Raw genomic sequence first — 17,359 nt, forward strand, 5'->3', positions numbered from 1 at the left:
TTTATTACTTTGCATGGTCTCTAAGTAGCATCTGCAGGCAATTTGAGGAAGAAATAAAATTGATAATAAGGTTATTTATTTACTGATTGCTAATGGACCTATTTTTTTCATTGCCCTCATACAGTATTTATACATACACAAATCTATTAAAAATGTACAGTTATATTAGCCTTTGTATGGCAGTGTTTACTCCAGAAAGTGCTAATCACAATTTAGTTTTAGAATATAAGCTATTTTTTAAGCATTAGGTAGTAAACAAGGTTAATGAATTTTTTTTTTAAGATTTTATTTATTTATTAGATTGAGAGAACTAGTGGGAGGAGGTGAAGAGGGAGAAGCAGACTTCCTGCAGAGCAGGGAGCCTGATGCAGGACTCGATCCCAGGACGCTGGGATCATGACCTGAGCTGAAGGCAGACACTTAAACAACTGAGCCACCCAGGCACCCAATTAATGAATGTTACATTTAATTATCTGATGCAGTTTTGGATGGACTGTAGAATATACTGAATAGTAGTTAAAAATATTTGGTTTTGTATCTCAGATATTTGTATATCTGAAAATGTGCCTTTCTGTTAGGTTAGTTAGTAGTCCTAGAATGATTATATTTTGGAAAGACCCTAAAACAAGATTTAGACATCACATTGTACATCTTAAATGTATACAGTATTATATGTCAGTTATATCTCAGTAAAGCTGGGAAGAAACCAAGGTTTAGATTATGTGGTTAAAATCTGAAAAGGAGCTGAGCTTATCTCATCAAATACTAATTTGCTTCAAGGCCAAAGTCTGGGAAAGTGGGCACTATTCCTAGCAGCTATTCAGGTTATTGCCTGTATCTGGCAAAGAAAATACCAAGTCACCAATTTAAATACTTCTTAAATCCTTAGGGAGTGTGTATGTTGTTCACCCCTGACTGGAGAGTGTGGAGGATGGTAGGCAATTGAAAGTAACAGAAAGGGAGGTCAAGTTCCAGATCAAAGATTAAGCAAGGGGTTGTAAAGGAAAAGGAAGAAGAATTAGCAATATCCAAATGGTAGATCTCTTAAAGGAAGGTGATGCCCAGTAAGGGGAAGGTTAACTTACTTTACTTACTTACTTATTTATTATTATTATTATTAAAGATTTTATTTATTTAACAGAGAGAGACAGCAAGAGAGGGAACACAAGCAGGGGGAGTAGGAGAGGGAGAAGCAGGCTCCTGGCTGAGCAGGGAGCCCGATGTGGGGCTCGATCCCAGGACCCCAGGATCATGACCTGAGTCAAAGGCAGATGCTTAACAACAAGCCACCCAGGCGCCCCTATTATTATTTTTGATAAACCTGCTTTTTCAAGTTCTTCCTTGGTCGTCTTTTGTATGTTTTACTTAAAATCACATTTGATTGGTGACTCTTTTATGAATTGTTGTCTATCATTGGCACCAGTTATGATAGTTGGTATCTTGTTCCAAGTTGGGCATACCCTGTTACCTCTTTCCCATATGTTATTTTTCTGTTTTGAATAGCTTTCTCCATCTGTAAGCTTGGGAAAACTTTATGGATAACAAATTCCTAGAAATGACTAAAAATACAGGTTTCCAAAAGCTGATTCTCAAAACTCTTTTGGTACATAAAAATTTTCATTGAACAAGAAATAAAGACAATTTTCTGAAATCTTCCGAAGTTTTTTTAAAAAAATTACATTTATTCAGTTTTATCTTTTACTCTTTGTTAAAATGTCCTTTCATGAAAATATAATGACAATGAGTATTGTTTTATATTTGGCTATGATGCTGTTACTTGGCAAAATGAAATGTTGGTATTGTTTCCTGAAATTTTGGAAATTTTTATTGCTCTTTGAAATCTATCTAAATGAAATTCCTTTGAAAATTTTTGTGTGAAAGTTGCTACATGTCTGTGTACATAGTGGCCTACTGACCAGTGGAGCAAAAGTATGTGAATGTATTTGTTTAATGTGTTCTTCAGGAAATGGTAATTTAAATGAAATGTGGTTGTCTTCTGTTATACTGAAAATATGGGTTGTGTCACACAACCACAGTTAGAACCTTACTAGGTCAGCCTTGTGTGGTCCTTGCTGTGATTTTGCTGTTTGTCACATGAAAGGGTGAGTCATCTGGTGGCTTTCAGGAACTATAACCCTTTAAAGAGATCCCTAGAAGGAGTTACGTTAAATCTTTGTGGATTTAGCGTATAGGCAGGTTATGTTATACCTTTTCGTTTCTTTTTATTCTTTCACCAGGCCTTTTTGTTTCTTTGGCTGAGTTGCTTTAAATTTCTCTGAGAAGTTTAAGTGTATAAGCTTTAGCGTATCTATGTGTGTAAAGAAGAGTTTCCATTAAAAAGCAGTTAGGCTATAATTAAATGCTTTTTCCAGCCATCTAGTAAAAAGGTTTTATTTGGAAAAAAAATGTTCAGTGTGATGAAAAAATGACCCTTCTTCCTGCGTTTTCTACATTGTAAGCATAGTTTTGTATTACAGTTTTTTAAATATCACTTTAATAAAGATGACTAGCAATGAGGTGCTAATTTAAAAATTAAAGAGATTTGAAAGATCATTTTTACTGGTGAGAGGCTTCAGAAAATCCATTTATGAGCATTTTTTTTTAAACACCGAAATATCATTTCATTTGGTCAGGAGTCCAGTATTTTGACAAGACTGAGAAACTTAAAAGTATCTCAATATGAAATACTGCAAAATTTTTTTTTGAAGGTACACATACTTAAATAGGTCTAGAAATTTGATCAGGCTGTCAGAAGATAATTGCACAATGTGTTTATTTTCATAATTTGGTATAGTAATTACTAACAGAATTTTTGGAAAGAAATTAGCTTTAACAAATTTTGCCATAAACTTATGTTTTAGGGCACATACCTTAATTAGTTAATTGTGAAATCTCTGAATTTGCCTTTAATTGTTGCTTTTATTGTGGTTTACTGTAAGTGTTCAAGTCTATTTTTTCTTTTAGATATGACACAGTTGAAGGCATGTAAGTGGTTATTTGTTTTTCCAAAGACTTAAGCAGTTTTAGGATGTAGAGATTTTTAATATTTAAAATTTGAATTTAAAAGCAAATTTCAAAACATAGCCTGTTGGTCTGGAGTCTTCTGTTTTCCCCCTCGAGTTATTTAAATAAAAATCGAGATGACAATGTTTACTTTTGGTTAGTTGGTAGCCTTTTCATGTGCAAATTATATGATAAATTCTTTAAATTTACGTGAATTGCCTTCTTCCTCCCAAGGATAAAATTAAATGAGCATTTTATAGATAGGTTATTAAAATAAGTAAGAATATATATTAAATTTTAAAATTACTCTGAGTCTCTATTTAATATATTAACAGTTTCAAGCTGTGGTTTCAAATTGCAACAATATTGTTGGATAATCTCTCTTGCTTAAACATACGTATTCAGTTAACACTGTCAACTAAAAAAATAGTTATTAGATTATTTCTGTTCTAGAATCTAAGACATGTTGGGGGGTGGGAGAAGTGAGGTTTATAGACCCTTTCAAAATCTAACAAAAGCTTTGGACCTTCTCACCAGAAAAATGCTTACATGGACACACAAATTTGGTATGTCATTTCAGGGGATTCATTGGCACCCTGCCCAGGAGATCAGAAGCCCCTTTATTAAAAACACCTGCCATAAAGATGATGTTATCAGGAAGGGCCCTAACTTTTAATGAAATAATGATATTTATATATGTATATATTTTTTAAGATTTTATTTATTTGAGAGAGAGAATGAGGGGGAGAGAGCACATGAGAGGGGGGAGGGGCAGAGGGAGAAGCAGACTCCCCGCCGAGCAGGGAGCCTGAAGCGGAACTCGATCCCAGGACTCCAGGATCATGACCTGAGCTGAAGGCAGTCGCTTAACCAACTGAGCCGCCCAGGCGCCCATGATATTTATGTTTAAAAGCTTATTTTAGTTGACCTCACTTTTTGAATGCAGGTTTTTGTTCTCAGTTAATGTTTGGTTTAGTTTCATTTTCAGAACTTCTGATTAATTGCTTAATTGTTAAAATATACTGCAGGTTTGTAAGTTTACTTTTGGTGAAGAAATATCCTTTAGTTAACATTTTATTTGAATTTACACTAATTGCAAAAACAGATCTTGATCACAGCAATACTTTATGTCTTCGTCCTCCCTTTGTGCTAAGAAAAATCAGTAGCCAATGTTCTGTCCTGTTGCTCTTATTTAATATATTCCATCTGGCTCTCTAGTCCTCCTCCTTGACAGGGAAGAAGAGTGCTGTAAAAATACTCAGCCACAATTTAAAAAAAAAACAAAAAACTCAGCCTCATAAGGAGAGAAGTCTACCATAATCAAAGTATGTCACATCAGGATTAAAGTGACTAACCCTAGAAGTTATAGGTGAAATCCAAGACCTGATTTTGTTTTTGTTTGTAAGCCATGATTTAATTTCTTAAAGTGCATTACTGAGATAAAATTCACCAGTTTAAAATGTGCAATTCAGTGGTCAAAGCCTGCTGATATGGAGGCAAAATAAACATGTTTTATCAACAAAGTCAGAAGAGGACATGTCTCTTTTAAGTTGTCTTGTGTACTGAATAGTTTTCAAAGATGGAAATGGTAATTTAAATGAAATGTGGTTGTCTTCTGTTACACTCAAAATATGGATTGTGTAACATTTACACTAATTGCAAAGGTTTGTCAGTCACGAAGCAAAGGTTTCTTTCCTCCCTGGGACTGTAGTGAGTTACTGGTACTTTGGCATTCATTGTGTCTCTTTAAGTATACTAGCCTTAAGATAAAGCTTGTTTGCAGTATTTTTCAACATGAAAATTTTGATCAGAATTCTTCAGAGATTTGAGCCTGTGGACTTTAGTGTCAGAGTGAAATACTTCCATTTAACTACGCTTGTGTCTGTTTTCTGGCATTTCAAAAATAATTATCAGGCTATTTATTTGCTTCTGATTCTCTCATGTATCATCTGTGTATGTGTTTTATCATCAAACATCTTTTTAAAATAAGACAAAAAATTAAGACAGTTAAATATTTGAGTTAGGTGGAGTGTATTTCATGAGTAGTGAAATTACCGTAAGTGGCCTAGAAATATTCTGCAAACCTAAATGAAAAACTTCCTAGGGATTCACTGGTAGTCATTTCGAACATGGTAATTCAGTTACTAAAATAAGTTTGAATTAATGTTAATTAACTTATAATTGTGATGTCAGTAGTTGTCATAGAAGAGATTGTAACACTTGGAAATTTGTAGAGCTAAAAGTATTCTACATATATTAACTTCATTAGGTCTGTTCCTTTTTTTGCATTGAAATTTTGTTTAAAATACAAAATTAAATTTCTTCTCATTTTCCATTCTGTGAGTATAATTTGGGAATGTTTCCTTTCCATTTTCCTCCTACAGTTTATTTTATGTCATCTTTAGATTTGATATGCACTAGGTTAAGAGAAACATCCTCCTAACAGTTTTGTTTTTTATATCTATTTTAATAGTAATTATTCGTTAGAGATTGAGGTTTAAATATAAAAATTTATGGAAGGAAATTCTATTATAAATATTTATGAATTGTAAAGCTTCTAAAGAATTTTTAATGCATTTATACATAAAACTTTAAATCTGTGTTCTTTGTCATTGAAGATGGTGTCAGAAGAATTGAAAAATTATTTTCAAACATATTTTCAAAAAACAATTTAGTGATTGGATTCAGCTTATCATTTGTTTTCATCACTGTTTCAAAGTTTTGTCTTGAATTCATATTTAGACTTTTGATGTTTATCCTTAATGTTCACAACAGGAGCCCTCTTGCACAAATGGAAGAAGAAAGAAGGGAGCATGTAGCTAAGATGAAGAAGATGGAGATGGAGATGGAGCAGGTGTTTGAGATGAAGGTCAAAGAAAAAGTTCAAAAACTGAAGGATTCAGAAGCTGAGGTAGTCAACCTAACATTTTCACATCCTAAAGACACATCATTTCTTTTTAAAATAATAATATCTCTAATAGTACAGATAATAAAACCTTTCTACACATATTTTTTCAAATTTAATATAATGCCCTAATGTAATAAAATGGAGAAATAAAAGGAAGCACTTTGTTTATAATAATATTATATACCTCAATATGTAAGTGTTTGGCCATACATGTACTTGGGAGGAAGATAGAATACTTATATAATGAATTACCAGTTTTAATGAGCAAACTGTGAGAAATGAAATTATAAGGTATTTCATATATTCAAGGTAAGAAGAGTAAAGATCAAGAGTTTTGGGTGGACGTAAGAATAAAAACTAGTATTAGAATAATAATAATAAACCAGAGTTATTTGCATATGAATGAGAGAACAAAAGAAAGAACTTTAACTGAACTAAGGGCTTGCCAGGATAAATTACAGACAGCCAAAGGGAAGAAAACAGAAGGAATGTGATTTTGTTGTAAATGAGTTGGGCATATTTGCAATAATAGTGTCAGAGTAATTGCCAGTGTTAGCAAATTGGTAAAGTAGTGACAAAGCATCCCAGCAAGCTTATCTACTACCTTGGATGTTGAGGCATACATTTAGTTTCTATAAATCAAAAAGACCTAGAAGACATTTCCTTACATTTCCTTCAAGAAGTGAAAGATGGAGGAAAAAAACATTAACATGAGATTCAAGTAATAGTTGGTTTGATAGATATTAATATGAAATATTTTTAAAATGACCTTTAATGTTAAAATTCAGTGAGACTCCTGTGTTTATATGTGGCTCCACTAATGTTTGTATCTAAATATATTAAAAGGGGATTCACGGGGTGCCTGGTTGGCTCATTCGTTAAGCCTCTGCCTTTGGCTCAGGTCATGATCCCAGGGTCCTGGGATCGAGCCCTGCATCAGGCTCCCCACTTGGTGGGAAGCCTGCTCCTCCCTCTCCCACTCCCCCGGCTTGTGTTCCCCCTCTCTCTCTCTCTCTCTCTCTCCCTCTCTCTCTCTCTCTCTCTCTCTCTCTCTCTCTCTCTCTCTCTGTCAAATAAATAAAATCTTTAATAAAAGGGGATTCAGATCTATTTTGTTTACATTCTTATGGTTGATCTCATTGCTTTTGTAATTACTGCATAAAATACTGAAACCCTCTTTGACTAAATAATCAAAAGTATTTTAATCCACTAAATAGAATGCATGGAATAAGTGTAAAATAATGAGTAATTTCGAGGAAATGTTTATATTCCACATTAGATTACTCTTAAATTACTAGGCTTTACATGTGATCTCTTACTTTAAAAAAACAAACCACTTTGACCATTGTTACATTTGTCATAAACTTAATGCAGCAAAGATATGGAATAGTTCCTTCCATTTTGAGACTGCAAAGCGCTGCAGGAATAGCATCCCTAGCATCTGTCATTAACAAGATGACATTTTGGAGATTAAGTTTAGTCTTTCTATTTATCAGCCTTTTATTAACTCTGTCCGTTTGAGTTTCTACCCTTTCACTAGTGAATAATCTGGAAAATCTATAACAGAGGGGAATAAAAACAAGAATAATCAAGAGTCTGTATTACCTCTCCTCTTAGATTTCATTGAAAATCTAAAAGTAGTTGAATTTACATTTGCTGTAGACATATTTTAGTAACTGCTCCTAGGAGTAAATGTTATAAACAAATAATTATGAAACTGTAGCTGAAAAACCCTTCAAGAGTTTTTATGATTTCTATGAGTGGTGAAAACAGAGTTTTGAGAAACTTTACTCTTTGAAGGATGAAATCTTTCTTAGCATTGGAAGAACCTATAAAAAGATCTGCCAAGTTTCTCCTGATACCGTAAGCTATATAAGTATATAAATATATAGATGAAGAGACCTACATAACCTTGTTTAATACAGTTTTTTCTCAAGTTCAGTAGTGCTAGAAATGTTTGTTTAGGGCACAGCTGCTAATATCCCGCAGCACAGTGCATCAGGCACAGTACTAAGCATCCTTATTGTGTCATTAAATCCACACCATAACCCTATGAGGTAGATATAATTGTCCATCTCCCTTTTTATACATGAGAGGAAGGATAAATTAGCTTGGTCAGTGCTGCATATTGTTCTAAGTTGAACCCATTAGTTCTTTAAGTTTGCTCTTAATCACTAGGCAAGTCCACAATCATGTATCCACAGATTCAAATCCTAAATCCTAACAAACTCTGAAAACTGCAAAACCAGACATAGAACTAATTGTTTTATTCCACTTGATGTGAATATTTATAAAATTTACTGCAAAAAATAGTAATGCTAAGGTAGGTGCTACCCTAGACAGCCCAGGAGGTGTTTTGTAAATGTAATATATACACCTTTCTAAGTAATATTGTCTTTCTAAAATCTGAAAAAGTCAGAATTTTGGAAGACATCTAACCCTAACGGTCCCTTGAGAGGGCTTGTAACCAGTACTTTCTACCTACATGCAATTAACACAAAAGATACTTATTAACAGGAATGTACAGATAAAGAATGATGAATACCTGCCAACTCCTACCCAGCTTAAAAAATAAGACCTCATTAGTTCATTTAAGCCCCTGTGTACCTCTCTATGGTAGTTCTCGTTCTCCTTCTCTGAAGTAACTATTGTGAATTGTGTGTTTATGATTCCGCTGCATTTTTTTTTTTTAATAACTAGAGGCATTTTCCTGTGTTCCTATTTTCTGATATTTTCTTAGTAACTTGTTTGCTACAGTCAGGAAGATGACATCTCACATTGACTCATGTTTGCTTAAATTTATCTTAGATGGTTTTGTTTTGTAGGAATTGCATGAAATATTTGCAGTAGGAATAAATATGAAGTCAGTCTTTGTTGTTTACAAAATGATTGAGAAAACAGGCTATATACAAAATTTTACTATAATCCAAATTCAGTATGATGTAGTATGATCATTAATAGAACATGATTCCTGGACATCTGAAAGTTTTGAATACTTTTTAGATATTAAGTGTATTTAGATTCAACCTGATTTTTTTTTTTATTGGTATGACTGTTTTCTTCAGGAATAGATTGACTAGCGCCTAAATGAAAATATTTAAAGAACCGTTAGATAAGCTCTTTGTTTCTGCAGTTACTTTGCAAGAGTGTTTCTACTTCTCAGCCAGCATTCTTTACAGCATTAATTCTCAATGTAGGAAAAATACCTGCATTGAAATCACTAGGGCTTGTTGAAAATGCAGATTTCTAGTCTTAACACTCAAAGATTCTAATTCAATATAGGTGAGATCCAGTATTCTATATTTTGAGCAAGCACTCTTGGTGATTTGTACGAAGCTAACATTTGAGAAACCACTGCTTTATAGGAATTAGGGAAGCTTACTGTGATCTTGAAGCTCTTTTTTAAGTCCTTATCTACCTGCTTTCTTTCCACTTGTCTCAGCTTTCTGAACTTGGAATTAGGAGACCGGTTAAATCCAATTTCCTGGCTAATAATCTTGGGCAAGTGACTTAAACTCTGCAGCTGTTTGCTCATCTGTACAATGAGGACAGTGATGTCTTCTTTGCCTTGTTTCTGCATGCTTATGAGTAATGAAAAATGAGATGATAAATAAGATAGGGTATGTCCATTGTAAGTGCAACACAACTATAAACTTGTTGCACGTTTTTTTCCCCATTTCCCAAAATTATTCTCTTGGGTCACTGGTCTTTTGGGTGGCAAGTCCTACAGAAGGAGAAATCCTAGACAGTGCTTTCCAGGTGGTATTCTGAATTTACAGCACAAGAACTCAGTGCTTATAACATTAGGATGTCTGGGTGAAACTTAATCCTGCTCCTGATTTATTAAACAGTTTCATTTTATGTATCGTGCTGTGATTTAGCTCCAAAGGCGCCATGAGCAAATGAAAAAGAATTTGGAAGCACAGCACAAAGAATTAGAGGAAAAACGTCGTCAGTTTGAAGATGAGAAAGCAAACTGGGAAGCCCAACAACGTATTTTAGAACAACAGAACTCTTCCAGGTAATTAATATCAGATTCCTAAGAAATGTGTGTATTAATGTTTTAAGGAATAATCATCTTATTTATTTTAAAAGACCTTGTGGGTGGTTCAGTCGGTTAAGCATCTGCCTTCAGCTCAGGTCATGATCCCAGGGTCCTGGGATCCAGTCCTGCGTCGGACTCCCTGCTCAGTGAGGAGTCTGCTTCTCCCTCTCCCTCTTCCCCTCCCCTGGCTCCTGAGCACTCACGCTCTCAAATAAATAAATAAAATCTTTAAAAATAAATAAATAAAAGACCTTACCCATTATCACCCAAGCACAGTTAATTTCATGGATGAATATTTTTATATAGATGGATGCAATCTGTCTACTCTAACAGTATTTCTTTTCATTACAAACATTTTCCGTGGCTTAACAGTCTTCCTAATTATAATTTCATAGCTTCATAGCATTCTCCCTAGTTGACTCACCATAATCAATCTCTTATCTCCTCCCTTCAGTTGTTGGACAGAATAGTTGTGTTCAATCATTGGCAAACATAGAAAACACTGCTACAAAGATCTTTTATACATTTAGGGGTATGTTTTAGTTGTGTTGAATTATTTCTTTAGGATAAAAATTATTTCTTGGGGCGCCTGGGTGGCTCAGTCGTTAAGCGTCTGCCTTCAGCTTGGGTCATGGTCTCAGGGTCCTGGGATCGAGCCCCACATCAGGCTCTCTGCTCGGCGGGAAGGCTGCTTCTCCCTCTCCCACTCCCCCTGCTTGTGTTCCCTCTCTCTCTATGTCTCTCTCTGTCAAATAAATAAAATCTTTATTAAAATTATTTAAGATAAAATTTTGGATATCTGATTCCAAATACAACTGATCAGTTACTTGTTCTTAGTTTACACAAAACTCAGTAATATTTGTACCTTGACTTTGTTCTCTTTCTTTTTAGTCCCATTAAAAACTGAAAAGTTATATCCCTGTAAAAATTCTACAGTCTACCCTCACTGCTAAGTATTTTCAAGGTTGATGTTTGTTCTATAACACTGTCCTTCTATTAACTTTTCCTCAGCAAAGAGGAAAATCTATTGGTAAAAGCAAATGTAATTCAGAATTCAAATGACCGTGAAAGGATACTGTATTTGATGTCAGTTGATATTTTTCAGTTTGCACTATTTCATTTGTAAAGAATTGTTCTCATACATTAAAAATGGATTTTTGTCCTATTTTTATTTTTTATCCTGAAATTTGGTCAAATATTCAATTGTCTGTTAATTGTCCTCATTACTCATTTCTAAGCCTTATTTTTTTAAATTTATTTATTTACTTTTGAGAAAGAAAGAGAGCAGAGTTGGGGGGTACAGAGGGAGAGGGAGAGAGAGAATCTTAAGCACAGCTCCACAGCCAGTGCGGACCCAGCACGGGGCTCGATCTCACAACCCTGAGATCATGACCTGAGCCGAAATCAAGAGTCCAATGACGCTTAACTGACTGAGCCACCCAGGCACCCCTTTTATTTTTTTAAATAAAAAAGTAGTGTTGGAAAATCTAACACAGTTGTAGCTGGATTAGCCAGTGCTACTGTCATGTATTGGCTGTAATGTTTATAACATGACTACTCATTTTGATTATTTTCCTTTAACCATTTAGAACCTTGGAAAAGAACAAGAAGAAAGGGAAGATCTTTTAAACCCTCTATTGACCACCAGTTACGTATTAGTTGCCAATATGCCAGCTTGGACATCAGTGTTTGTTGGATCCGTTTGACCAATTTGCACCAGTTTTATCCTTAATGATGGATTTAACAGCATGACAAAAATTATTATTATTTTTTTGTTCTTGATGGAGAATAAGATGCCTTGAATTGTCTAGGGTGTTGTGTACTTAGAAACTAACAGCTCTAAGTACCTTTCCTACTTTTTTTTTTTTATTAAACAGATGTCTTCAATTTAATGCAAGAAAACATTTTACTGTTGTACAATCATGTTCTGGTGGTTTGATTGTTTACAGGATATTCCAAAATAAAAGGACTCTGGAAGGTTTTCATTGAGGATAAATTGCCATAATATGATGCAAACTATGCTTCTCTATGATAATTATAATACAAAGATTCCATTCAGTGCAGCGTATACAATAATGTAATTTAGTCTAACACAGTTGACCCTATTTTTTGACACTTCCATTGTTTAAAAATACACATGGAAAAAAAATCCTATATGCTTACAATGCACCTAGAGCTTTTTTATAACAACCTTCTTTTGTTTATTTGTTTGTTTTGGATTCTTTAAATATATGTTATTCTCATTTAGTGCCCTCTTTAGCCGGAATCTCATTACTGCTTCATTTTTGTAATAACATTTTATTTAGGTATTTTCCATATATTGGTCCTACTAAAATAGAATATAGCATCTTTCATATGGTAGGAACCAACAAGGAAACTTTCCTTTAATTCCCTTTTTACACTTTATGGTAAGTAGCAGGGGGAAAAATGCATTTATAGATCATTTCTAGGCAAAATTGTGAAGCTAACGACCAACCTATTTCTACCTATGTGCCGTCTCTTTATTTTACTAGAAATGGGAATCATGGCCTCTTGAAAAGAAAAAAAGTCACCGTTCTGCATTTAGCTGTATTCATATATTGCATTTCTGTATTTTTTTTTGTTTGTATTGTAAAAAAATTCACATAATAAACAATGTTGTGATGTAATAGAGTGTGGGCTCTTAAATATTCTACAGCTGATACACAAGATTAGAATATGTTTGGGGAGAAACTTTTCAACTTGAATTTGCCTCCTCCACAATTGTATCTCATCTTTTGCATGTTTATTTCATTTGGAATGGTTATGTATTATTGGTTTTCTAATTTATGAGATATACAGTATGTCTACTCAGTACTATCTCATTAATATGTTATTCCTCTGAGAAAAATTCCAACTCATTCACATTAGGTAAACTCTCATGTCCCTGGAAACTGAAACTTTTTAACTGGAAAGAAAGTGGTATAATTTCACTAGGTCAAATGATAGAGATTTTAACATAATGCTTTATGGCATTTTAAGTATAATTAATGCAACCCAGTTCATTACCTTAAAAAGTTTCACCATGTTTGTTACTTTTTAAAATTGATGATCCAAGCAGAAGTAACTGCTAATTCTTATTTTTGTTGGCTTCACAGGCTGAAGGATTTAAATAAGTCAGTATGCTTGAAAGATCCTTATTGCTTTTCAAAGATACATAAATCCAAAATGTAAAACAGATTATTCATGTTACAGTATCTTGACTTTACATGTAAGTTCACCCCAGGGTTGCTATATTTAAAGTAGATCTCATGAGCCATTAAAAACATGATTTAGGAATACCGTAGTAAATATTTATTCTTATTTGATGGCTATCACTAGTTAAAAATTGTCTTGGAAAAGTTTTGTTAATCCTAAAATGCCTTCTGCTATTGGAGGACATAACATGGTATGAGTGGCTTTTTAAAAATAAATTGCCTGTTAGTCCAAGACTAGCATCAGGTGTTCCAGAATAACAGGAGTTTTTTGTTTTGGTTCCTATGTTAAGAGAGATTGGGTTAACACCTGTAACCAGAAAGGTTTGGTTTTAGGGAGTTAACAACCTATTGAATTTGGAGACTGCAAAATGGAAAACTTTATATTAGACCACCTGCCTAACTAGTGAAGTATTACTCCTAGAAACAGGTCCTCATAGGTACCATTTAAAAATTCTGTATATTGTGTTAAGTTTGTAAGTCACCTTTATTCTACTACCCTAGTAAAAATTTGCACAAATCCTTATCCTTGTCATACCTAAGGTTTTACCTGAATCTGATATGGGACCTGTACAACCTTACTGGGTCTTTTGATTGTTGACTCCAGGCTTTTCAAGCATATTGAGGGCTATTTTTGCTATATGGCTTGTGGATTTCTGAGAACTATATGATCACTCATAATACATGTAACATTGACGAAGGCATAAGGAAAGGCCAGCTTGTAAACAACAAAACAATAATGCCTAGTCTCCATTGTCTAGAGACATTATATGATTGAACTAACTTGGTAACCACTATCTTTCTAAGTATGCAGGATTAGTCAATCCCAGTCCCAGTGGCTTGATTTGGGCACCGCAGTGATAGAGCTTTACTGCCACCTAGTGGGATGAATTCTACTTGACTCATTATCACGTTCACAAGTAACCAGGGAAGTTAATAAATGAATTGATTGGACATATGGCTTATTTCTGTGTAGCTTAGGTCATACTCTTGAAAGCTGAGGAGATACATACAGGCTCCTGCCTCTCAGACTCATTAGTTTGGTATTGCTCTACCACCTGCACATTCTGAGGACCCTCCCCTCCCGGCCACCACTTTTCGTGCCCTTTATCCTCTTGGAGAAACTGACCTAGTAATGTGGAGGTAGGTGTATAGTAGGTGAGGAAAAAGCAAGAGGAAAGCGTATAAGATGCCGTGATAATGCAGCAAGAGCAGAATGTTGACTTAGCAAGTCATCTAGATCACTATCTCCAAACTTTACCCTGTTTCCTTATTAAATATTTTTCAGCATGTATCCATAATTACAATTGTATAATAAATTGTATGCATGTACTACTATGTTACTGTGAACATTATGAAACAGAATTTTAAAGTGGAGGAAAGAAGTTTAGTACTCTTAAGCCCCAGTGAATCATCTAGCTCATTCCACTTTGGAAGCCATTGATCTAGGTAGTATGTAGATCATTAATAGTTTTGTTGACTCCCCGAGGATGTCCTAGTGAAGACTGCTGTGGTATCCTACTTGATGTGAAAGGAAAAATTATTGTCTGCCACTCCAGTAAATTGAAGTCTTTTCTAATAAAAAGCTTGCGAATGTAAACAAAAGTCCCTGTGTTTCATTCAGGATATTTTCCCTACCCCTTTGTAATAATGGCATTTATCCATGTATTGAACACTTACTATGTTCCAATGGTAAGTTAACTAGTTTTTGTGCATTATCTTCATTTAAACCTTAATAGATACCGGTATCATCCTTTCACAGACTGGAATCAGGCTTGGAGATGTTCAGTGACTTACCTAGGAGACAAGGGGTGACTGGCAGAGCTGGAGTTTGAGCCAGTCTTGGTGATGATATCAGGGCCTATGTGCTTCAGTCTTAGGCCATGCAACCACCTGGTGTGTGCTAGACACTAATCATCTATGTTCAAATCCCATCTCTGTGTGAACTGGGCATGTTACTTTCCTTTCTGAACATTTGTTTCTCCAGCTATAAAGTAGGGCCCATATATCCTTTGCTGGTTCAGAGTGAAGATTACATTCTGACTGCTCATGTGAGGGTATCAGGACCCTGAGAGATTATCCTTGGATGTTGATGGAAGCAGTGATGCTGGGCCCATGACAAAGAGTATTGTTTTTCCCCAACTTTAAATGATGGTGCATTTTTAGTAAGTTTGCATGGTGCTTTGGTAAGTCTTTAGACCTGCTTCTTTGTAGACAAAGCCTTTTGGAGTTACTATGTGAAGTATGTTTTGACAGGGCACACCATGGAAATAAGATTATTTTGGTGAAAAGTGGGTTTTTTACAGTGCCAGTAATGGGGGTTACAAAATACATCATTCTTTGCAAGTAATGCTGAGATTGTTTATCGGAGTATCTAATCTCTGACATGGTTGAAAAAAAATTGCTTCTTTTCAAGCAAATTGGTCCCCATGATTTGGGATTAATCCATAGAATATTCAAAGTTAAGTGTCAGCCGTTTTCAACAGAAAATAAGGGTTGACAATTTCCTGTGTTCTTTAGAAGCCTTTCAAAGCTTCACAGGAAGAATGAAGACTATTCTTGGCCTGAACATTTGCCCCATGGAGTGCTGGGCCCAGCCAAACAGCTTTGTGTTAGCAAAAGAGGGTCAAGTGAAAGGGGACCTTGTTCTGTGCCAGGCTCTCAAAGGATAGGCTGAAACACCCTTGGCCACACAGAGCCACTGTTCAAGGTGCAGTATTTGGACCTGCCGAAATCTAAGGCCACTCAGGCTTTCTGAAATCCTTTGGGATGGAGAAAGACAGTAGTGGACACTTGAAAATAGGTCTGTGAAGACATGGCATAAGATGGGGAGTTAATGTGGGGATAGTAAGACACTGCCAAGAAATGTCTATTTGTTCTCGCTCTTTTCAAAGTAGTCCTGCTTAGCTTTCCTAGCTTTTAGGTGTGTTGCAAGGCACAACAGTTCACCCTGGATATTAACAAGGAAACGGACCCCAGAATCCCCCCTGGGTGGGGGCTGGGATGAGGGGCTGGTTCTCACCAAAGTGTGGAGTACTGAACTGACTTGGTCTAGCAAGGGTTTACAACTTTTCTTTTCCTCATTTAATTACAGTGTCTTTGAATTTCTCTGGTCTTTTTCATATTTAAATATATGCTCCACTAGATTTGCAGGCACAGAAAAGTTCCCTGTATTTTGGATAAGCCAATAATTTAAGCAACTTGGCAAGTGGTGGGTGAAGTGATGGGTTCCCTGGCACAGTCCTTGGTGTTAATGTGAACTTTTCCCCCCTGCTTTTCAGAAGTCAAGGAATCTATATTTTGTCCAGTAGTAGTGGAGGGAGCTGTCCATTTTATTTATAGGGATAAATCTCATGTGATTAAATCTATGGCTTAGCATGGTTACTTTAAAAAAAAAAAAGTTCTTTCATTCAGACACCAAAATAAAATCTTCCTGAGACCTTAGGGTTGCTGGGTAGAAGTGCCAGGAACTCAAGTTGGCATGTTCTTTCCCTAAATTCCACTTCATTAGTGCCTAGTTAGACCCCATCCTTCAGAGTGAGGTGCTTGGGGTAGAAGATGGAGTAGAAGTCACTGAGGCAAGCTTACCTTCTGTGATCTCTGCATTCAGATGGGGTTGGCCCAATTATATATATACCTCATGTCCTGAAGAGATGGGCTTTTTCTCCAGCTTGTACTGTGAGAACAGATGGACTCATCCTACCAAATGGGAATATTGTGACAATATTCAAACTAGGAAGAATACCTGTTTATCAAATGAGGGGAAATTCAGCTGGGAATCCGAGGGAAGGAAACGAAACCAGAGAAGAGTGCAGCAACAAGCATATTGAGTGCCTGCTATGTGCCAAATACATAAAGTTCACATAGATTCTCAGTTAAAGCTCAGTAGAATTCTATGATGTGCCTATTTAACCCCTTTTTAAAAAGCGGACTAGGGGCGCCTGGCTGGATCAGTCAGTAGAGCATGCAACTCTGGATCTCAGTGTTGTGAGTTTGAGCTCCATGTTGAGTGTAGAGATTACTTATAAAAAAATAAAATGTTTAAAAAATAACAGGGCACCTGAGTGGTGCAGTTGGTTGAGTGACTCTGGGTTTTGGCTCAGGTCATGATCTCGGGGTAGTGGGATCAAGCTCCAGGCTCAGCGGGGAGTTGGCTTGAGATTCTCGCCTTCCCCCTCCCTTTGCCCCCCA

At 35.5% G+C, this 17,359-nt stretch overlaps 1 protein-coding gene across 6 annotated transcripts in view; it reads left to right on the forward strand.

Moving 5' to 3' along the window:
* The window catches only part of SEPTIN7 (septin 7), a 110,933-nt gene extending 98,329 nt beyond the window's left edge, over positions 1-12,604 (forward strand). For all 6 annotated transcript variants that reach the window (XM_027574938.2, XM_027574939.2, XM_027574937.2 and 3 more), the window contains 3 exons: positions 5,779-5,914; positions 9,793-9,932; positions 11,546-12,604. In XM_027574938.2, coding sequence (XP_027430739.1) covers positions 5,779-5,914; positions 9,793-9,932; positions 11,546-11,585 — 316 coding nt within the window. In that variant the 3' untranslated portion in view covers positions 11,586-12,604. The remainder of the gene's footprint in view (positions 1-5,778; positions 5,915-9,792; positions 9,933-11,545) is intronic.
* The last annotated feature ends 4,755 nt before the right edge of the window (positions 12,605-17,359 follow it).

The sequence above is a fragment of the Zalophus californianus genome, chromosome 12 (assembly GCF_009762305.2).
Source record: "Zalophus californianus isolate mZalCal1 chromosome 12, mZalCal1.pri.v2, whole genome shotgun sequence".
NCBI classification, from domain to species: Eukaryota; Metazoa; Chordata; class Mammalia; order Carnivora; family Otariidae; genus Zalophus; species Zalophus californianus.